Source organism: Thunnus thynnus, chromosome 10 (genome assembly GCF_963924715.1).
Source record: "Thunnus thynnus chromosome 10, fThuThy2.1, whole genome shotgun sequence".
NCBI lineage: Eukaryota > Metazoa > Chordata > Actinopteri > Scombriformes > Scombridae > Thunnus > Thunnus thynnus.
In genome coordinates, this window is record NC_089526.1 from 21,188,158 (window position 1) to 21,212,692 (window position 24,535).

Consider the following 24,535-nt stretch of genomic DNA (forward strand, 5'->3'; position numbering starts at 1 on the left):
TTGTAAAAAATGTCCCAACAGGTACCATCAAAGGTGAGCTGTGAGACTTTACTTCTTAGGGAGAAAAGGCAGATAAGGATTCAGCTTTCAACTCTTAATGCTCAGAAGACCAAGAGAAACTCCCTAAACAGATGGTGAATTAATCAAAAATACCTGTAAATAGTGTGCACACTAATTTTCTCATGCATACATTGAGCCTTGAAAGTGAAAAGCTTGTACAAAAGAAAACTTGTAATTATTAATTTATGTACTGTGATTGAACTACATGCAATTTTATCCATCCTGTAATATATTTGACTATTATTCTTGTCAGGTCATGCACGTCATCATATTACTTATATTTATTTCAGAAAAAAACCACAAATTTTAGTTCGTTTTCCACTTGCTGGCTGTTGAAACAGCCCAAAAAACGATATGTGTCAATGCATGTAAGTCACTATTTCCTTTGAAATGTGTCACATATGAGTCAGCACTATGCCAACATGCTGACTGAGCAAATGGAGATGCATTGTTTTATAATACGGCAATGAGTCAATCAAGTAGCTACATGCTTATCATCTCCTGTTTCTACAGAATATGAGAACCCCAGGGGTTGCCCATAGGGTGTGTTTATAATGAATGAATATAATACATTTTACACATTTTGTGCTTTTGAGTTAAAAAAAAAAAAAGAAGTTGATCTCTCTCTTTTTCTTTTATTTTTTTTTATAATTACCATGAACTTGTATGTAAAAATTTGATGTAATGGTGTTTTGAGAAAAGTAAATGCTGATTTTATGTGTATAATCTAAGATCAAACATCTACTTACTAGCTTTTCTGAGCTTTCATCCTCCATATCTGACTGATGCTGATCTTAGCTGTTTAAGACTGTGAGATGCAGGTGAAAACAATGAAAATCTACCAGAAAAAAACTAGAGGACCTTTGAGCTTAGAATATTTTTTTTACACAAACAGTTCCCTACAGTCAAAAAATGCTGATTTTGTATGCAACAATATAATGGGTAAGGCTGGATAAACCATTTTCTGTTTACCAAAGTAAGCTAAACTTCTCAGTTGCATCATTCTTTAATTGTGCCTTAACACAAAGCAGCATAAAAAGGAGTTTGCCTAAAATTAGCCATATTATTATTTAAATCTGGAAATAAGTAAACAACACTAAGAATCTGAAAGAGCCTTAGTTTTCAATACTACAATTTTGACACTCAGCCCTGGTTGTGAGTCATTTTGCTCCAGAGAGGCTGGACACCTCTATCTCATCACAGCGCAAGAAACTCAAGCTGGACCATCCAGACCAGAGACCATTTAACCAGTAGGAAATATGTGATGGAAAGAAAGTTGCCAGGCTTGTATATCTCCCCAAGAGGAAAGTAAAACCATCACATGTGAAAAATTTGTAAATTTTCTTGTACATTCTGCTCATCATGCTATAGATCACTAACATATAGGTCAAATCCTAGAATAAAAGTGGCCTAATATACCCACACAAAACAATATGAAACAGGAGTGTGCAGCATGAAGATATAAAATGGCATGAAGATATAAAACGTACCATGAGATTAGGTCAATCTGCAGAGTTGATGCCATACAATTTATACTGAGGAAGTTTTCCCTTTAACTCTCTGAGTTTATTATGGCACTGTGGGCAATGTTCTAAATCAACCATTAGGACTGCTTTATGGTCATAATGAATTTTTATTTTTGACATCAATGTTATCTCGATTTGTTCTGGTATTGATATCACTGGATATTCCTGTCTGGTTAAACAGTTCTGTTTTCTGGAAATTGTATTATATCATGAAACATATTTGACTGACGTCACAATGTAAAATTACACATGACAGAGAAATTTATCCAAATCGTCCATCCCTAATATGAAAATACTATTTAATAATTTGTATTAACATAATACACAAGTTATAATGAAATGCCTTCAGGTGATCGCGTGCACGTAGTTCAAACAACATGTGTGTGACAAAATCTCCATGGCAAAAACCTGTACTACATCCTGGAACACTTCCCTTTCGAAATTCTAATGAGTTACTCTGAGAGCACCATATTAATGAATATCCTCTGAATCAGATCTAAATGACTAACAGTTGATGTCGTAGATTCATTACTAATGTGTTCAAATATTCACACCAATGTTTACTTTAACAGATGAAAGTAGTCCCGGGTGATGGCTGGTTACATGTGTAAGTGTTTAGTAAAGTGAGTAAAGATTATTAGCTTGTGGTCAGTGGCTGCTGGTAGTCTGCCATGTTTCTATTAGCTAATGTTGCTTTTTTAACATAAAAGGATTTAACAGAACAAAAGCACAGCCTGGCAGAAAGAAATTTAACCTGTTTAGATTTTGTTTTTGTTGAGAGTTTCAGAATCACAGCAGAAAAGACCAAAGTTAATCTGTTCAGTCTGCCAGTTGCTTTTTTATGAAGAAGTAATGCATTTTTACAAACTGATTTTAATCAGATCATTTGACATTAGTGTTCACAAGTTACACAAGCTTAAAGAGGACCAGTCTGGCATATATACAACAGATCATACACTTAATAATATAAAGTGATAAAACAAAATATAAAACACATATCACTTCATGAACTTGCAGCATTTGGAATCCAGTATTTCTGATAAAGTAATAAACACAAAGCCTTTACATATTCAGAAAGTAAAATTATTCTTTAAATAGAAAACAATTGCACTCCTTTGTACATTCATAAAGCTGACAATTTCAAAAAAATCAGATGAGCTTTACTTGCCAGCAGTCCAGAACAAACCAACAAACAAAGGGAAACTGTAGAAAATACATGTATTTCATTATGAAACCAAATCCTTCCTCTCAAACAGCGAGAAAGCAACAATAATAAAAACACAACATCTGCCAGCCCTTCTTCCATAAAATAGTGTGCTATTTACATCTTAAATAGTTTTTTTATTTTTCACAGACTCCGGTCAAAAAGTTCCCAGGAAACATTTTTTTTAAACTTTTTGGTTTGCCTGGAATACACAGATGTGTGATGGAATTTTTTTTCTTTCATCTAAGGTCTATTTGATTCATCACTGAAAACTGAGGGTGAGTATAAAGTTATTAACATCTCTTGTTACCATTTTTACCTCATATAATGAAAACATCTTTATTGTGGCTAAGGGTTTCAATGTTTTTTTGCCTTTTTCGACAAAAGACCTCCAGGCACTTTGTATTCACGTGTATAGCTTGATATCATTTGGTGACATCTCAAAGACCTGATGTTATCATGTGACCTATATCTGTTACCCTTTCACATACATCTATCCCCCTGCTCACTGCGTGTCTCTTTTTGTGTTCACTATTTGACAATGCATTAGTGTCTGCATGTATTCCTGTTTGTACCTAAATTCCTTATTCGTTTAATGGCTTATGAGTCTTAAAACACAACTCATCCTGCAGCATATTAACAAACATCTTTTCATACATCTTGTGTGCGGAGGTGCTTCCTATGATGCGGCTGATCTTCTTCAGGCCTTTTAGCAGATAGCGTGGTGCCCCCTGGTTACGCAGGACCCTCAGACTGTGAGACAGACCTTTAGCTAGATCCAGGTCATAGTTTGCTGTCTTCCAGAGGTGAAGAAGCTGCAGGATGTACTGCCTGGGCAGGCAAGTGGAGACCACGGCCAGAATGTCCTCCTGATGAACTTTAACCCCTGGCAGGCTGTTGGTGATCTTCAGAAGGTCATCCAAGGTCAGGTTCCTTAGGCCGTTGCAGCGAGAGACCTTCCTTTCACAGTGGTTCACACCTGCAGGGACATGGTACTACATCAATACTGCACAACTGGCTGAAATGTAAAACTAAACTATAACTACAAAGTATGGATGTGTTTTCTGTCAGTACCTTGTATGATGCCATACAGCTTGTCCTGATCTTTGTTCTGCTCCCTCCACAGTCGCAGCAGCTGGAGAACCTGCTGCTGAGGAGAGCAGACCTTCTTCAGCCTCTCCAGGCTCTTACGGTCCACCCTTCGCCCTGGAAGACTCTCCAAAAGCCGCTCCAAGGGCACCGAGGACAGTCGCAGCGAGGCAAGTGACTGGAAGACCGCCTCCTCACACAAGGTCACATCTGGAATGAAGAGATAAAAAAGAGAGTGACAGTTAAAATCAAAACGCATGACAGTGTAGACAAGGCTGTTGCATGAGGTCAATTAAAAAAATGTTGAAACACATTGATGCAGTGTTTTTACAGTTGCTGGACGTCAAAGAACTACATCTTCTGATTGAGGCTCAAGTGGGAAACATCTGGGACAAAAAGTTTAAATATCTCACATCTGTCATAGCTTGTTCTCTTAAAGGATATGTACACATTTTAAGTCTATCTTAATACAATACTTGGATGGATGTTAGCAGAACAAAGTATGGTTAGCTTCAGCTAAACTTTGGAAAGCGTTTTTGCACAGAAATAGGACTGGGAATTTTTGGTCATATTCAAATTTCTTTAGGAGGGCATCTCTGCAGCCGGTATAGACAGGAGGAACAATTACAGCAACCGATAATGCTTTCCATGAACATATACAGTAGGCATACAAGCATTGTTTTAAGATATGAAAAAATGTGAACCTACCCTTTAAAGTTAGTGGAGGTTAACATCATTGACCAGACTGACTGAACGTCACGCACTTCCTTGTACTTTCCTGGTACACAGGTGATGTTTAGATTCTGATTACTGTTTGGTCTCCATGAGGAGTCCCTTTAGTCTGTTTTTGTTTATATGTGTTTGTGTGTGTGTTTAAAGTGTTGGCTCATAGCTTGACCGCAACAGAAACAAAGATGTCCTCTTTCTGTTCCCCATTGACAGCACAGAGTACCACCGTTGACATCTGACTAGCCAAACCAAACTAAGCCCATGTGAGCTGATTTGCACCAGAGCAGCCAAAGCTGGATGGTGAAATGAAGCGAATTGAGGTGAGCTGTGCTGAAATGTGCTGCACTTTGCTGCTGAGCTTCTCTGCACCACACATACGCCAACATCATTTCGTCATTACATGCCTTACATTTTTGCAAGCCAAGGTCTCTTGATTACAGCAAGTCTTCCTTATAAGGCAAAAGTATTTTTTTGTGAAGAACAAGGGGGAAGCAGGGGCTTTTTCTAACTAGGGTAACCTTTGTAAGATTAGTTATACCCAGAACATTCAAAGCTGAAGATGACGTAGATGAAACTGTCATAATATGAAATTGCCTCTGTCATACAATTAGGGAACATTTCTGTATTGATGTATGTGTGAAACTGTTTGCCCTGCTGAACTATAACTGCTAGTGAGGCACTCCAGTAGATATGAAAAAAAGGTTTTTAGCAAACTAGCGTCGGTGTAGCATGAGTGACTTTAATGTCGAGAGGATATTAAGCTTGTTTCTCTGATGTCTGGATGACGTAAGTGTGGCTTGGTCTATGATTGACAGCGACATCCTGGTGGTTTCCCCAGATCACATAGCAACTTGTGTATATTCCCAACTGCTATCAATTTCATGTTTTTTGTTTAAAAAAACTGCTAAACACTCCCAGGATTTTCTGCAGACAATCTGTGGTTGTGTAGTTCGCAGGAAGTCAATTTGTGAATGAATGTTTGTGGAGAGCATCACCCTCCCCAAGGGACAACAGCTTTGTGATGTTTTCTTCTAAGTGTGGTGCACAGTATGCATGAGTGTGCCAGGGTCTGTACATCTGTATGTGTGTGTTCTTCAGCGACTGTGGTTTCCCAGGCTCTGGGAATACAGCGTCGCATTTGAGGCTTCTCCGAAAATTAATTGTCAGCATCTGTCATAGTTAGAGTCTGAGTAACAAAGACTAACCGGCTCGTATTGTGTCTTATTTCTACTTAACTCAAGTTTCCTCTGTTATTGCAGTTTGGGGATGTGACAGTCAATAGAGTAATTGATCCATCATGGGGTACTGTGACAGTGGTGCCATAACAATCCCTTTCAACCCTTTGCTCTCTGTTCTCTCTCTTGTTTTGGTTTTCAAACACGAAAGAATCTGGAGAAGAATGGAATCTGGACAACGAACCTGACCAAGGAAATCCCCTTCCTGCCTGAAATGGAATGAAAATGACCACATGCCTGAAATAATTCACTCTTGCCTGATTTTAAGTTGTTGACAACTGAGGTTTGCTTGAAAAACATCATCACATGTGTGTGCGCTGTGTAAATACTGTGCAACTGAACTCCATCCTCCATAAGTCCTTCCATATGATTCCAACAGATTGAGCCCTACTGCAGTGAATGACTGTACAGTATGTCTGTATGTGGTCTCACCAGTGTGGCACAAAGTGTGATGCTGAGAGCAATCCAGCGTCACAGTCTTGTCCTGACTGCCACAGAGGCTGTCTGAAGTGGATGAGCCCCATCTCACAGTCTTCAGGCCAGACTTTGTGCAGTTCGTGTGGGGCTGACACGGCTCCGTGGAAGAGCCACCACTGGAGAAATGACCAGCAGGACAACGCTCACACACAGTGTCGCTCACCGGTGTGCCTGGAAGAGAAACACACAGAATGATTCATAAAACATATTAATGATGCATTCTTTTACTGACATACAGTATTGTGTCATCATTTTAATGTGTCATATTTGGTGTTACAATGAGCAAACAGCCAATTGTACAGATTTTCTTCATATTCATTTTCACAAGTTTCATCCTACACACATGAACCGTGTTCAGTGTGTGAACATGAACTGCACCGTGCACACATATAGCTGATCAAACAGTTATCAAGACGATGTGATTCCAAGAACTATGACCACAACATGTGACACTCAGTCCGAGCGGTAGATGACTGTGTGATTCTGAGAATGACTCACATCTCTTTTACTCACTATGATACACGTAAGTTTCTATATCTTGTTTTTCCGAATTGGAAATACTGCGAAGCTGGGTTGATGTACGGTGAGATATGAGTACTATTACTATGGCATGTGACTTAAACCACAACACATAATGATTTGTCAGCTGATTTTTCAGGTTGATGAAAAATAAAATACACTTTTAATAAAAAAAAAAGTTTATGATTTTAATGTCAGAATGTTGCAGTAGAACAAAAGTGTAATGCTTCCATGATCTTGAAATATCAGGTACAATAACAATAATATATGATCAAAATGTGAAATGTATAAAAATCACTAAAAATCAATCTAGGACAAATTTCTTTAATAATTTTACTTATATTGAATAACTAAAGATATCTTTCTCATTATTAGTTTTTGTGATTATTTCTAATCACAATTCGTAACATTTTAACCTATGTACAGACATTTTATCATAATCTGATGAGTTATGAGTTTGCAGTTACCATGACATTACAGTAAATCATGACTGATCATTCTGGTATGTGATCTGTAGCACATATGACAGTGTCCATGTAGTGGAACTAGTGTTGTAATCACATCCTCATTTTATTTTTATCTCTGAAGTATAGAAGTGAAAGCGTGTGGGAGAACAAGCCACGCTCATATCAGATGTAACCTTTTAATTAGTTTCCTGCTGTCATGGCACAGTGTGATCTTTCTTGAAAGAGTTTTACCGTCTAAAACATAAAACCACCATCTGATATACCATCTGCATACAGCAAGTATACATATTTCCTGCACTGCTGATGACAAAGCATGTACAGTGCGATGTGCATCAGGATGTGTCAGACCGACTATGGTTTCATATGCTCGCTTCAATCAGTTTTTTCTCAGAATTTCTTCTGACATTTTATTTATGTAAAATCAGCATATTGGTATCAGCAGAGGTTTTTGCTCTACTGTCTGCATAGGGAACATACAATATTACAGTAATTCACTAAATAGGCTGAAGATGCATATATTAGCAAAAAACACCTACATATAAAGAATAGTTGATATGCTTGGCTGGTTAATCGATTAGTCAATCAATTAATTGGAAACTATTGTAACTGATTAATCATATAAATAATTTTTCAAGAAAAAATTATAAAAATCTTCTAGTTTCAGTTTCTCAATTGTGAAGATTTGTCATGTTTCTTTGTCTTATGATATAGTAAACTTAATAACTTGATGAATCTGATATCTCTGGGCAAATTCAAGGCTATTGTAATCTCTATGATAAATTATTTAGTTAGTTTTTATCCAACTTTTAGCTTTATTTTGGGGTTTAGGTTTCTAGCCTCAATGTGACTTAGCTGGTTAAATAAAGGTTAAATAAGTAAGACATCTTTAGATTTTTGGATTTCTTGGACAAAACAAGCTATTTAATGATATTAGGCTTTAGGGAACATTTTATCAACCAGACAAACAATCAAAAAATAACCACCAGATTAATCATTAATAAATAGCCTACCTGTTGCAGACCTCAAATAAAAGAAAAAAAATACTTGTGCTGTTTCATTCATTATTTTGTTAGTTCTTCCATACTATGTCCCACACTGTCTTTTCTAGTTGCTAACACTCAGTAGAACCAGTTTCTCCGAAAAACACCTATAAACCACCTAGAAAAAAAAAAATCTAATCTCTCATTCAGAGGGGCAGAGAATAAAAAGGAGAAACAGACAAATAAGGAGATCAAGGGCAGCGAAATGGAGTCATAAAGGCATGTGTTGTTGGGAGACTGAACTATGGGTTTTCTAACATCCTGTGGTTTTTAAAGGTCTAAACCACAACTCAAGGCATTACATAATGAGTTCTTCAGCTTCAGGAAGGGGAATCCCCAAAAATGCTGTCTCATGTCTACACAACTTCAGCAGACTTTTAGATGACAGATTCATGTTTGAGAGATGTATGGAAAATGATGTTTTATCTTTGAGCGGTGTCGCCGCTACAGGGGTCAGATTATAACCCGCTGTGTACAAAGAATCCAAGGAAAATGTTGTTTCATGGTCTCCAGTCTAGGATGAAGTCATGAAATGTGTAGTGCCAGTTGTTGCTGCGGTTCTAGTAGAAATGTCTGTTCACTGGAATGTTGAAATTCAGCATCAACTTCTCTTTATGTTGCCCACAATCGCTACTGACGCAACAAGGAGAGAATCTGCAAGGAAAATTATGTCGGATACCCACCGTGATAATGACACACATATTAACATCTGTATTACTTATTAGCCAAGACTGCATTTGTTCTGTCTTGTGAGGAAAAGTAACCGTCTCTCTCTGATCTAGAGGAAATGTAATGACTGATGCTGATATTGACACCACCGCAGATAACCCACGGTTCCAGACCAACATGTAACAACACACATTGTTTCTAAACAGTTTTAAAGATGATCTTTGTTGATATTCTAGTCTTTAAAATCAAATTCAGTCAAAGGCAAAACCTAGTCTCAATATGCTGCAGCTGTCTGGGAGCTTAACACAAAATATATCTTGCAAAATGCCTTCACATTCTCGGGGAAGTTAATGCAGGTTGTACATTAACTTTAGATTGTGCAGGTTAAGGCCAGTTACAATTAAGTTAAAGGGCCTTTTCACACCTGAAAGTCTGAACCAAGGCTCATGTTTTTGTTACATTGTATACATTTGATCCGGTTAGTTTTTGTTTCACATTACAATTTATAACTGTCATCATCACCTACATGGGCTGCGTCTCCCCAAACTTGACATTGATTGGTCTATAGACGGGCATGCATCTGACGTTGGCATGTTGTCAGTTTGGTGAGTAGCCTTCTATTGCCGTTTGAATTAATGGAGAAAAATTAATGAACAAATTAATTTCGTTGCCACTATAATAATTATATTATGGCATTACTTTATCCTCAGGTGCCATTGCTCTTCCGTCCTCTCATATCCTCTCTCTCTCATCCTCTCTGAAAATACCTGGAAACCATTTTTATGAGTTTTTTCCAGTTTACTGTTTATAAAGTCATCGGACCATATTTTAATTAAAAACTTGGTCTCCTCTCGCCATTTTTACTTTTTCCAATTCTGATGATAGCCTGTCGGAACTTCCTGTGATTGGTTTGAAAGTCTGAACCATTCAAAAAATGTTTTCACACTAGAAACGAACTGAACGGTGGTTCAGTTTGATGCGGACCGAGACCACCTCCTCTTTTCAGACAAAGGTTCGGCTGTTTGGTCCAGACCATGGTCCAGGGGAAGTTTCACACCTGTAATTTTGGTTCAAACTGAAAAGTCTATAAGTCTGGACCAAACAAGGTACGTGTGAAAAGGCCCTAAGAGGAAGCACAGATTCAGGAATGCAGGGAAAGGTTGTGTCATTTTCTTTACACAGAACAAGCTGATGACTTATGACACAGTTTTCTCTTTAACTATGCTGTAAAATATGCTCAATGATATATGAAGAGGAACAAGTGATAAACATAACATCCTACATTTGTTTAGAGAGAGAGAGAGAGAGAGAGAGAGAGAGAAAGAGACAGGAATTAAAGCAAAAAAATATATATTTTATATTTTATATATATATTTTTTTTTTCAAGTCACAGCCAAGTCATATCCCCAATCTGCAATTTGTAAAACATGTTACAGGTTACATTACTTGACACCTGCTAAACAAATAACACAACATGTAAATTCACACATAACCACATCCTCTAATGCAGCCATCAAGTTTTAATGCTCGACTGCTTTAAGGGAAGAAGATGCTTTTGAACAGCTTTTCTATTGACAGATTTATTTTTTGTCTATGAAATGAAACTGATACTTAATCTTTTTTGCAAAGCTTGTCTCAGTTTCAAATAATCAACCATCTACATAACTTTTAAGTACATATGTTTTTATTTTTCTTATTGATCAATTAATTATTATTATACACATAAGATTAAGGGAAGACAACACACTGCTCCCCCACCTCCCCCACACAAATGACCTATTTTGGATTTGAAACAGCAAATTTCGCTGCAAAGGTGACAAGTTTACACTCCTAATCAAACATCTATTATATAACTTTCACTATTTGCTGTGTTACTGAAACTACCACCAGCTTATACTCCCGCAGACTTGTGGTTGAAAGGATCCTGATCTTTGCTTGAATTTAAAAGATGAGGTGAACTCTTCCAGAGAAAATTACAGTTTAAGAGTGGTTTTACAGTTCTTTAAAGCTGACAGACATTGGACTGTTGTTGTAGATATAATTTATAATAATATTTGTCATAATTAGATAGTGAAGTCACCAGGAGAACCAGGAGGAAAGAATAGGAACACGTAAAAGAGACTCAATGGACTCAATGTAAGAGGGACTATATTGAGTGCCTTTTACATTTAAACTTTAAACTTTAAACCTTAAATAAATGCTTCCTAATCTCAGATAAAACTATAAAAAGCTAACATGACACAATTCAAAACTGTGAGGAGTAAAGGTTTGGAATCAAAGGGAATGAATCAAAGCCATATGATGACCAACAAATAAATTCACTGTACTTCATGTGAAACACGTTGCACACAGATGAAAATAAGTTAAAAACTAATTTCCTAAATGATTCCCGCAGACATGCCCTCATGGTGTGTTCGATGATGACAGCATGGAATATAATGGAAGTAACTGAGCAAGCTCAGACAGAGATTCATCACATGATGGTTACAGTAATACAAACTATACCACAATGGAATTAAATTATGCTTATCAGTCACCATCTTGACAAAGCTCACACATACAAAAAAATGTATGTTTTTAATGTAGTTTTTGAGGTCATGGAAAATATCAAGCGATCATTTTCCATACTTTTTATTTCCACTTGATAATGCTAAATTTCAAGGTTCACCACTATTTTTAGAATTGTGCAAAATCATGTTGTACTAAAAAAAATCTTAAGCAGCGCTTTAAGGTACTTTTAGAAACTTTTTATCTAGTAACCTGAAAAAGTATAATTTTCTTCTTGGACCAAGGCCCATTTAGGGCCCATTGAAGTTGTATCACTTGTTAAAATTTTCTGAGAATGGAAATTACAAAACTGATAAAAGTTTTTCATCTGCATTTCAGTTCTCAAATAGTCAGTTTTAGCCAGAAGTATAAAATGACTGGGTGTGTATTTGACTAGTTAAATCTTTCTAAAACTGGCAACCATAAATGTTTCAGGCAACACTGCTCCAATTCGAATCAGACCAGGTGTGGAAGTGCAACCAAGAAAGACATGCACGTACGTGTGTTTTATGTTCATGTACCTACACACACACACACACACACACACACACACACACACACAATCACTGTATATAATAGGATATAATAGGACTCTCATTGCTGCTCTTTGTCATGTGTAAGTATACAACATTGCTCTGCTAGAGGAGATGGGGACAAATAAGAAAGCCCAGGGAGATCCAGTTAAAAATTAAACTATTAGCCATGACAAATTTCTGTTTTGTCTTCAACAACAATCTATGTGTGTGTGTGTGTGTGTGTGTGTGTGTGTGTGTGTGTGTGTGTGTGAAAGACAGAGGAAGGGAGAGAGCTAGGGAACGTTACTAAGAAAGAGTCACTTGAAAAAAAAAAAGAAGTTGATTCTGCAAAAAGAGACATCTGCATCTGGGAAAGATCTGATTCACAGAATCAGAGCAAGAGGGAGAGACAGGAGGATTTCCAGTCACACAAGGGAGAGGACATCTTAATGTGAAAATGATGGTCTGTAAGTGATGTGTATTTCTGCTTTGGCAGCATTGGAGTTTCTCCCTGACATGCCAGTGAAGCATACCTGAAGTTGAATTGATTTAAGTCAGATAGTGGCAGAGTAAAGCATGTGATGTATGAGAGGATTAAAGTTAAGATATAGAGATGAGTTTCTACTCAAAATACTGAAAACTCATACATACTCAGTGAGCACACAAAGTAACACACGCTCATGCTGCACCAGCCAACATTAAGGACATGGGATTTTTACTCTCTTGAGTTCAGGCAGTGATTCCTTCTTGGCTGTGTGACGACCGAATTCCTAATTTTCTCTGGTTTTATTATGGATACCTACTGTTATTCACTGGTCCTCTGATTTAAATCTGATTTATATCCTGACCGGATAGATGGAAAACCACAAAATAACTGTGTGTCTTGTTCATCAGATATTTAATGTAAAAACAAGGCAGTCTGCCAGTACAATAAACTGACATCCTACAATGTTAGCTAGTGTTGTTGGGTATAAATCTAAACAGAGCATCAGGTATTTGCAGTGTATTAGGATGTTAAAGTAATAGAATTAATGGAGTTAAGAGAGTAAATCAAATACACAAACTAGTCATCTTATTCCTCTTTTTTTAACCTTTTTTTTTACCATTATTATTATTGTTGTTATTGTTATTATTGTTGTTGTGCTTCTCTGTGTCTTGCTCTCCCACTTCCTCTTTCTCTCTCAACTCAACTGGTCAAAACAGATGGCCGCCCAGCTAGAGCCCGGTTCTGCTTGAGGTTTCTTCCCGTTAAAGGGGAGTTTTTCCTTGCAGCTGTCGCCAAGTGCTTGCTCATGGGGGAATGTTGGGTCTTTGTAAAATAAAGAGTATGGTCTAGACCTGCTCAATGTGAAAAGTGCCCTGAGATAACTTCTGTTGTGATTATACTATAAATAAAATTGACTTGACTTGACCTGCCTCTATAATAATAATAATAATAATAATAATAATAATAATAATCTTAATGTTAATCTTACCTGGAGCTGCCACTCCATGGCCAGGTGGACAGGTACTGTGTATGATGCAGAACTCCACCACTAGGTGGAAACCTGGAGCGCACTCACACAGTTGGTCATGAGTGCTGTTGCACTCCTGCTTCACTAGCTGTCTCTCCTTACACACCTAAACACAACAAACACAGAAGAGCAGTGTCACACACCACAAACCTACTGAAACGGTCAAGAGTGATGCTGATCCTTACACATGTGCACAAAAACATATGGTAAAGGACATGATTTATATGCACATATGTGGGCAGAAATGTAAGATTTGGAACACAAAACAGGTTAGGGTGATTGTTAAGCTGGTGCTTTACAAGCTGTCTCCCTTAACGTTCAGTTTCTTGAAAGATGACATAAAAGAAAATAAACAGAAATATGAAAACACCTTAAAGAGGACAAAAAGAGAACACCTTAAAGAGTGTCTCTAAACTTTGAGGGAAGACTCTACCACAAAGAGCACATTCAGACTTTCATTTTTAGTAACAACAACAAAAGTGGAAACACTGGTTCCATAAAAACACAGATTCAGATCCCAGATGACATGCCAAAATGTAAAAAAAAACGGTATGTTCATGAATCTGAGGAAAAGACATAAGGAAAACCACAGAAGAGTATTATAAAGGATAAGCTGGAGGATAAAAACATTAAAGCGATATTGAACTTAAGTAGAATTCCAGACCATGACATGAGTTCATAATTTGTTGATTCACTTAAGTGTACACAGGAATGAAAATGCTTCTTGCATACAAAAACAGGTGTTTCTCATGAAAACTAGTCAGCCACATTCCTTAACACACACAGGAAAAAACTGTTACATGCATACAGAAACCATGCAGCACAGGGGTATATTAAATACACAGCAAACAACAGGCAACCCAAAGAGAATTAAATGATAAAATGATATGTAAACCTTTTGGCCTCATACATACCGAGGTGCAGTATTGACATGAATCCCCCCAGTGCCAGTTCTCTGCAAAATGCCTCTCAGGACAGGGCTGGCACTCTGTGGGTGTGTCGGTGGTGCAGTGCCGCTTCACGGCTGTTCCAGGAGGGCACTGGTCGCACAGTAGGAGGTCAGATGTAACGGGGTCAAGGTACTGGTATTTTGGCGGTACAGCCTGCTGCTGGAAGGCCCAGGAGAGAGAAGCTGTGAAGAGCTGCAAGAGACGGGAAGACGATTTAGCCGTGAGTCAACAACTATGACAAAATATATAATGAAACCCATCCCAAGCACAGCTCCTTTTTGGCTACAGGTTCAAATATTTTTATATTTTAGAGCGCTCGCCAACCCAGCCCTTCCAGTAGAAACGAGTTGAAAGAAAGGTCAGAGCTGTAAAGCTGAAGCTCCTGGTGGACGTGCAGTCCTAAAGTGATTTCCTCTGCTTTACAGTGTGCAGTTTAAGGAATATGACGGGAGGATTCAGCAGTAACTCCACATATATGGATTAATGCACAGGGGCAACATTCCAAACAATAATTGCAGTATATTTTTCATCCCTACATGTTTGTTAATTGTAATCCTTGCATGAGGGGATATCTCCCCTTTGTAATGACTCACATTTTGATGATTAGTTGCAAAATGCTGAGAGAATGATTCTACCATGGCTATTAGGAGACTAAATTAATTGATCTTTTGGCATTTTTTTCGTAACATCTCGGCTGTTTTCTTCATGCCAGTATTCTACAGATATTAAATTAAAGAGCATGAAACATGATTGTAGACATCAATTGTGGAGCCCTATGTTCTCTGACCTCACCAGCAATCTGTAGATAGGCGGCTTTGTAACTAAAAAGCATCTGACATGATTCAAAAGTGATCTATAGCACTTTAATACCACCCTGGAGTAAGAGCTCACCACACCCATATATCTTTTTCCCCCCTAAAAAGCATTCCATCCATATAGACACGCTGTAAAGTGGGTGGCTGTAAGCGAGTCTTTGAGAAGGACATATGTAGTTATTGCCTCAAAAACAAGCCCATGTATCATCACTTGAGCAGGAACTGAAAAGCTCCGGCCAGACCTAAAATCTGAGATATCAGTTGGTGAGCATGTTTGACATACAGCCATGCAGCTGGTCGAGGCCACATGTGGACCAGATGTCACACAACAGGCTCCTTCCACACTGAAGTCCCTCAGCTACAGTATTGGCTCTGTGGACTTTCCCGTTGGCTGGGATACATCATCACAGCTTGGACAAACTCACAATAGGCCATCATTGCATTGTGTGCGTGTGTGTGTGTGTACGTGTGTGTGACTGTGTGTGTGTGAGGAGCGCACATATGCAGGAATGTGTGCGTTGCAGCATTTGTGTGTGTGCGTGTTTGTCAGTGTTCATGTCCAATTACTGTCTTCCTCAGTATTGGTCTGTGTGCGCTGCGGTCTCCTCTCCTGGCTGCTGTTCATAAAGAGAACGATTGGAGGTTACTGGGCTTTCCCCATTCACCACCAGAATACAAAACACTCACCCACTCTGTTCTACAGTTTACCGCTCCACACACACAACTGATCTCCTTCCTGCGTGTGTGTTTCTGTTCTTATCCCATTTACCTTAAAGTACATACAGTACTGTAATTTGCAACCACAAAACCCGATCTATGTGCATGCGTGTGTGACAACAAAAGAAAAACCAGAGAGGAGTGTTATTTTCAGTGCGAGTCTACTTGTGCGTGTGTTCTTGTGCATCTATTATTCTCTATTATATTACAAAATATTTGGCCACAGATGTGTGCGGGTGTGTGTAGGAGACAGTGTACAGTATTGTTGTGTCTTCCCCATCTGCCATATGTTACAGAACATACTACTTGTTCATGTGTATGTATATTTCTATTTGTTTTCTCCCTTAATAATTCAGTATATTGCACATACAGTGTATTCCTGTTTTGAAGTCATTCATTTTCTAAAAAGTTTATCATCCGGGAATGATGCACTACAAAGAAAGGAAAAAAATGTGTAGGTTTACCTCGTCTATTTCTGTTTCCTTTTGCAGTGAAGGTCATTGAAAAAGATAGTAAAAATAGATGAATGGGTTTTACACACCATAATAGAAACCTACGCTTCAAACAGCCTGGCGAGCACAGTGGTTTTCCCGGCAAAACCTATCGACCTCCGAGCACAACATTTGGTGGGAGGCTTTCATCCAGAGCAACTTGCTGAGCAGTACCATGACTGCATGTGTTTGTTTGTAGCATGGGTGGCCCCAGCGGGAATCAAACCCATAATCATAGTCCCGCTTTTCAAATTAAGAAGTGTATATACACACTATTAAGCCGTGAGACCGCATCCAATCAATTTAGAAACATCAGGAGGGTGGAGTATACCGAGGGGACTGACAGAGGGTCACCTTGGTCGCGCAAATCTGGATACAGTTACACTTGTCGTACTGACTTTACTCAGCGGTTCAAGTCGGGATGGGTTTACTGGCAGGACTGAATGATCCTCAGTCAGAGCCGATGAGCCTGAGCACATGTGGAAGTGGTCAGGATTGAACTGATTTTCAAATCCTTCAAACAGTACAGTAGTTTGGCTAGACTCCAGCTACAATATACTGTGCAGTGCAAAGAAATTAAGAGATAGAGTAAGAAACAGTAAACAGAAGATAAAATAAAATGACTGCACATGGATACTCCCTTTGAAACAATTAAAAAACACATAATCGTTCAATGGTTTGTGCGCCCTCATACATCCTGAATTATGTGTCCAGTTTATAACCTTTGCTGCATGTTACTCGCTTTTATTTTTCCCAGTTTCATGCAACATTAAACCTGTGCAAGACAGGAAATGTAGCGTGCTATTAAAATAGAAAAAAGATAAACATCATATGAAGAATGTGAGTGCCATTGTAGTCTGGAGTCACTTAGCTTATTACACCTAGCCTTGAGGTGGATCTTCAACAGACATGTGTCTTGCATCTACTTTTAAAAAAAAATCAAGACTCAGCAAGTGGCTTTTACTTGTTAATGTCTGCTATGCTTCCTTAGTCCTCCCTGGATTATGTTTTTATGCTGAAAACATACAGTAAGTAGAACTTACTTTGTTATTTGTTCATGACACTCAGTCAGAAGCACACTTTTCTAAAGTAGCCAGCACAGTAGCTTTCTGCTACTGAAGAAAAGACAGACTGTCAACTTTTTAAAAATAAAATTATTGGGAAGATGCTCTGTGGTGTGTATGTGTGTTAGTCCATCTATCAGTAGCTAAAAGAGATATTGAACTTTTCACCCTTCTTGTCGCCTTAGAAGCTGCCATCTGACGACATCACGGACGACCGCTGGAAACCCAAATTACACAGCAACTAGGGGCTACTGACAGCCATAATTATACTGTTAGCATCATCAGAGTGAAGCTCAGCAAGAGTCATGTCCTACATGGAGCACAGCCAGCTGAGAGGAAAGGATGGATGAAGGTATGAAACCCAACTGGGTACTCACACCAAGAGATTCATGAGCAGCAGTGGGCGTTCTGGTCGGTGGGTGCTCGCTGCCAGCCCTCAAGGCGTCTGAGGCCCTTCGTCACCAGCTTTCATTGAATGAATGAATCACTGCCAGCTGCTTTTGTCGCTTTTGAATCTTTGGGTGTGAGTGCACAGTAATGGGGCAAGGTGAAAGACAGAAAGAGAAACTGATGCATCAATCAAAGCATTGGGAATGGAAATGTGGTTATGTTGAAACTGATCTCTGCATATAAATGCAGAATCTGTAGGCAACGGGACAAGATTTGGTACCAGAAATGGTCCTGTTTCCGATTGTGGTCTGTTTGTTGTCCATTTGTAGCCCGATTAGTATTAGTAAATCACGTTTGAGCAGGCTTTGGTTGCATGCCGGTAAACAGTCTGTGTGGAGAGCAAAAGAGGTGGAACGCTTTGGCCGAAATGCAATCTCGGAACCCATCAGCTATCGTCTGATGATGATTTAGCTTTTTATTAGCTTTTTAAAAAATTTATATGCATTCATATGCAGATATGTTTATAGAGATAGGCCGAAATGTTGTCTGGCCCACATAAAGTTGCTAATCGGACTGTAAACAATGACCAAAGGACGGAAGAGGATGTCTTGGCCATGATATCTGTTATCTATTACACCTAAATCATCATCAGACAGATAGCCGATGGGCTGCGAGATTGTGTTGAAACAAGAGTATAAACAGCAGCAAGATAAAGAGAGAAGTCCAAGGTTGCAAGTTTTAAGTCCTCTAACTGGCCGAGAGCTGTGCAAGGGGACAAAGTTAATGATAGTACTCTACCTTCCCTATGCAACTACCATCATCTTTTCTTAAGATTAGTAGTTAAGTACTATAACTACAGGTGCCCTTGAGCAAGGCAGATAAAAACTGTATGTGAAGCTGAGACCTGGTTGTTGGAAATAAGTGGATGCCCTTGGTGGTCTTCTCCTGGATAAAGAATGGTTAAAATAAAAACATTGGGGTGCCATGGTGGCCTAATGGTTAAGGCTCATACCACATAACTGCAACGTCCACAGTTCAACTCCTGGCCGGGGGACCCGCATTACATGCCATACCCCTCTCTCTACCTAGTTTTCTGTCTCTACATTGTCTGTCAAATAAAGGCAAAAAGACTGAATAATAATAACAATAAAATAAAAACACTATATAACCCTCATCTGACACAGTTCGCTTATGTAATCTATGCCAGTAAATCCTGTTGGACTCCGAGTTGAGAGAAAGCCTGGTGTTTATGCAGAGCAAAGACGATCTTCTGCAATTCCTTAACAGAGAACATGTGTTATTTAACAGATGTTATCCTCATGAATGAAACAAACAACAGCACAAGTGTATTTCAGTCTGTAATGGGGGTGATACACTAGGCCATGCTGGATTAAGGACATGGTTCCCACAACAGGCAACACAAGCAAGACACAGAGAGAAATCCAGTCCCATGTTACTGTAACTGGCGATGAGATGATGTTTAGTGAGCAAAGTTACAGTTGTTCAAGCCTTTTCTTAATCTCTGCTCCCACAGCATGTGTCTATGTATCATTATGTTGATATATTTTGACTGGCATCACATGTAATACCTATGATATTTGATGAAATAATTCCTGAAATAACGCCAGCTGGATGGGGCTTATGTGTCTTATGAGGGATTTTGTTTCCTGTCTGTTGTCAAAATAACATCCATAGTGATGTGTAATGATGAATTGAAACAGGATGAACTGCACAGAGCGATGCATGACAGATGGGCTATAGAGGTATAGCTACAGTTCAGCCACCTGATAGAAACAGCCGTAAAACTGATCACACATGCTTTTCATATGAACTTGTAAAGGGAGCAACATCTATAGATAGTGGCTGGGAAATGAGCTTATTAATTCTATCCATATGAAAAAAAATGTTTGGATGCATGACTATTAATTGGAGCTAAATGATTTTGTACTGTAGTTTTGTGCTGGAAATATAGTAAATAATATGCAAAAAGTGCATGTCGGTCAGCTTGATGATGCATAATAAAATCAGATATAAAAGACAAAAATTTTTTGCCAAAATTTGCAATACAGTATAATTACTTTTGATATGATGCAAGATGTAAGTTAAAAGTTGAAAAATAAAAAAGCACAAAGCAATCCAAAGACTCTGTTAGGAGGCTGCAACTCCAATTACATTTTGAAATTGTAAACTTCACTTTCTTTGTGTTATTGTGGATATTATTTTAAAAAATGCTTCTAGAACAAATTAGCCACAGTATTTAACTAACTTCCAACAGATAGGGTTAGAGTTACATTGAATGTGAAGAATACCGAAATACAAAGAAATAAGAGAATCAGAATTTGGGTTGCCTAAGGTCAGCTTTAAATTCATGGCATGAGGAGAAGAGCCGTGGCACAAAAGGATCAAACCACACTACACCAGCTTATCCACCAGGCACATGGCTTCAGTTAACTGTAGAACGCAGGTGGTCTGAGGGGGGATTCCAGCTCTTGGAAGTGTGTGTGCATGTGCGTGTGTGTGTGTGTATGTGTGTGTGTGTGTGTGTGTGTGTGTGTTTTCCTGTGGATATGGAATCAGTCTTCCTTCATTCATACAGAGACATGCAGAGAAAGAGAGACATGCTTCCATGCTGCATCACAGTGATTCATAATCTTTGATGAAATTCAACACTGCATGCAAAGAAATTCACCCCATCATCTCAAACCTAAAGTGCTTCTAATTTTGAATTCACTGATTAAAATCTTGTGACTTAATTATTTATGTGTGTTAGCACTTGTTTAACATATGAAATTCTGTCAAGATTTAACTGAGAATCAATAAAGTCCAGATATTCTGCTGTCGCACCATAAACCAAGCTGATTCTGTGAATATACTATTCAATTCCACTGTCTTCTTACAGTGTACATGTGATGTTGATTAAAGCCGAAAACAATCAGTAGATTAATCAATTTGTTAAAATTACCAATTGCAACTATTTTGATAATCAGTTAATCATATGGGTCATTTGTTTATCAAAAAACGCCAAAACTTTAGTGGTTCCAGCTTCTCAAATGTGACATTTGCTGGTTTTCTTTCAGACAAAACAAGCAATTTGAATATGTCAGCTTCGGCTTTGGGAAATTGTGATGATTTTTTAAACTATTTCCGAGAAAATAGCAAGAAAATAACTGGCGGATTAACAATTATTGAAGATAATATTGTTGCAAAAGCCCTTATGTCAATAACTAAAAGCGGAAAGATATTTTAGTTCTCCTGCCTTATCAAAGAATTCAGACCAATGAGTCATTTGAGACAACTACAGAAACATTTTTCTGTGTCACAAAGCTACAGAAAAAAATCAGTAGCTGTATTTGCATGAAGAAACATGACCTGTTTTTCTGAATGACATATTGCAGTTGCTTAAATCTCAAGCAAAATAAATCTCCCACCCCTTACTGTATCTTTTAACACATGTAATGTAAGATCAACTTTCACTACAGAAATTTGCATCAGATCAGTCATGCTGTTTCACTCATGCAAAGAGGAAGGCCTGTGTGTGACCTTGACACAAATACAACAGCTGCATCTGTTTTGCCTATTCTCTTTCTGCTCTTTGTGTCTCTTAACCACTCAGTCGTACACACAAACACACACACACACACAAGCACACACTGGACCAATGAGTTCATCACAACTGTGCTGCTAGAGATGTAAATTTTAAGCAATTTGTTTAGTTAGCCGTGTCAACAGTAGATTATCAGTTTATCATTAATAATTTATGAAATATACTGGATGTTTTTCCATAATAAAACCATGTTAACCATTGACATTACTATGTTAGACACAAAATAATAGTAGGCTACATTAGGAGTTCAAACAAAAAATGACTTAATTTAAAATTGCGGAGGTCCTGTCTGTTGCTATTCATCAGCTGCCTGACAAAATCCAAAGTATTAAACACAGCAAACAACTACACAACCTGCTTCATTAGAGGACATTAATTAGATCAGACTAGATGTGTTAGATATATCCAACAATTAATTACACTAAAAGCTTTCAACTGTAAATAACCTGTGACATTATCATATAAATGTTAAACAGCTTACCCCAATCTACCCACAACAGGCTTCAGTCTGACTGGTTTAATATAAAACAACAAGACTGCACTCAGTTGAGTGCTGATCCCTGCCAGGTGTGTATCCCTTATAGTCAAGATGGCAGCGAAGATAACAAAACATGGGGATTTATTCATTTTGTATCATGACTAACTTTAGTGGATCATAACATATCAGATATGGAATTAATCTGCAGATGCTCCGCTTCAAGATGAGACCATACTTTTCTATGAATGTCAGTTTTTGAGCCATGACAAAGGCCAAAATGTGGTCTGCAATAGACTAGGTAAACCTTGTTTTTAGCCTAGCTGATTGCTGGAAATGGATGTTGTAACACATATTGTAAAATGGTGAGGACTTCTGAAAGGACAAAAGTCTAAGCTGATGAGGAATGGCTTTATATAGGTTTTCCAAAAAATGCAAATCACCGCAACCACAAGAGGTCCTTGAGCATACAGTAAATGTGCACAAAAAATATTCTGGTGATGGGTCCAGTACTGCCATATTAGCTGCGGACAGATACACACATGGACACATGAACACACACACACTGTAGCTAATGTTAGTCCAGCTGCTGGAAACTGATGCTTAACTGGACAGATGTCCCGGGATAAACAATACTGTCGCTTCGACTGTATCTGTCCCTTTACTGCCATAACTTTACCTTTACTGAATGCATTTATACTCAGAGCAAGGGGGTGTCGTTTATACAGTTCATCACATTTGTGTTGATTTTGTTGGAAGCATGTGTAATTAGAGTCCTGCTGTCTGACACACAACTCTCAGCCTGCACTAACCAAGCAGCTGCTTCTGTTGAAGACGCTAGTTTAGCATTAGCATAAGCTTCAGATAGTCGCCAAACAACTCCATGGAATTCCCACAACTTTATGCTTGAGAGTTCATCAACATGACACAGCGAGCGGATTGAGGTTGAGATTTGTATAGGCCGTCACCAAAAACACCTGTAACTCCATTGAAAAGTTAGAGGCTCCAACTGGTGGCGTAATTGTGTACTACATCAATTACGTAACATTCTGACAGTTGTACCCAATCTTTCATCTTCTGCCTTATTGGTTAATATATATTTTCATTATCAGTTGAATTATTAACAGCAATTAACCTATAATCAATCATTGACATCGCTATGTGCCACACACATAGGCCTCCTACACACTGCCGCACAAACACATACACACACACTTCTGCTATCAGTACTACTGTTGATGGAAAAGGGGAAGTTACTGTAGGTGTGAGGAAGCACCTTTCACAGATAATCGTTGCTTTCTGAATAAACGTTTGTACTTGTTTGTTTAAAACATGTTGATCCTGTACCTTCAAACACCCCAACACCCCCACAACCCTCCCACCCCCCATGCCCCCACCCCGTCACACACTTCCTCACCCTTTCACCTGTGTTTGACTACAAAAAAAAAAAAAAAAATCATGTTGAATCTGTTTGGCCATGTGACCTCTCCACAGCTTCTCCTGTCTGCGTGTGAACCTGCAGCCATACCTGTGGGTTTAGGGAAGTGGGGCGGCTAATGCCAACGGCCACAACAGAGGGTGAAGGAGAAAAGGCTTAAAGATAAAGAGAGCACAGATAATAGATAACAATACAGGGAGATACAATATGTTCCTACATGGCTGGATTGCAAGGTGGATAGATAGATGTCAGACAGACAGGTTAGCTAACTGTCTGATTGGTTGGCTTGTGGACAATGTGCTAACCACAAGTACAAAAGATAAGATACATGTCTCCTCTCTGACTGCACTTTTCCATCAAAGATCACTGTTCACATTTAGAAAACACACGTCTTCACAAAAACAAGAGCACTGAAAACATTAACTCCAAATTAGATGTCTGTTCCACTGCGCCATCATCCTGGGCAAAGACCCAAACAAAAATTGTGTTTTTTCAGGAGACAACCACATGTTAAGGGAACATGCAGAGGAACAGGAAGGGCACACAGGTGCAGGAGGTGCATTTACTGCTGGATTTACAAGCCCAAACAATGTTTTGGACACAAAATTGCAGAGTGTCCCTTTAACATAGAATTTACTTGCTGACAGACTTCAGAGAGGTGCTGATTGACTTATTGGCTGTTGTTGAGCTGACTCATTATTTGGCTAAACAGATGCTTGTCTGGCATCCAAAATAACTGAATGACTGACTAACTGAATGATGGATGAACACAACGAGAAAACTACATCAGAAATTGTAATAACAAAATATTTGCCTATTTTAGGTAAATCATGCAGCGCATTCTGCAGTAAGAGGAACTACTCTGTACGGATGTTATCATTTTAAATGGTGGCCTAAAGTATATGTGCAAACACACACATTCATTTGTATTCCACTGCACTATATGACTGCTTTACACACAAAGAAAGTGCAATTTACAAATATAATGACTCACCACAAA

The 24,535-nt window shown here is 38.4% G+C and overlaps 1 protein-coding gene across 1 annotated transcript in view; it reads right to left on the reverse strand.

Moving 5' to 3' along the window:
* Positions 1-1,686: 1,686 nt before the first annotated feature.
* The window catches only part of LOC137191733 (tumor necrosis factor receptor superfamily member 11B-like), a 24,323-nt gene continuing 1,474 nt past the window's right edge, over positions 1,687-24,535 (reverse strand). The window contains exons 2-6 of the mRNA XM_067602077.1: positions 14,506-14,733; positions 13,553-13,697; positions 6,276-6,491; positions 3,865-4,089; positions 1,687-3,769 (exon numbers count right to left, since the gene is read on the reverse strand). Coding sequence (XP_067458178.1) covers positions 3,375-3,769; positions 3,865-4,089; positions 6,276-6,491; positions 13,553-13,697; positions 14,506-14,733 — 1,209 coding nt within the window. The 3' untranslated portion in view covers positions 1,687-3,374. The remainder of the gene's footprint in view (positions 3,770-3,864; positions 4,090-6,275; positions 6,492-13,552; positions 13,698-14,505; positions 14,734-24,535) is intronic.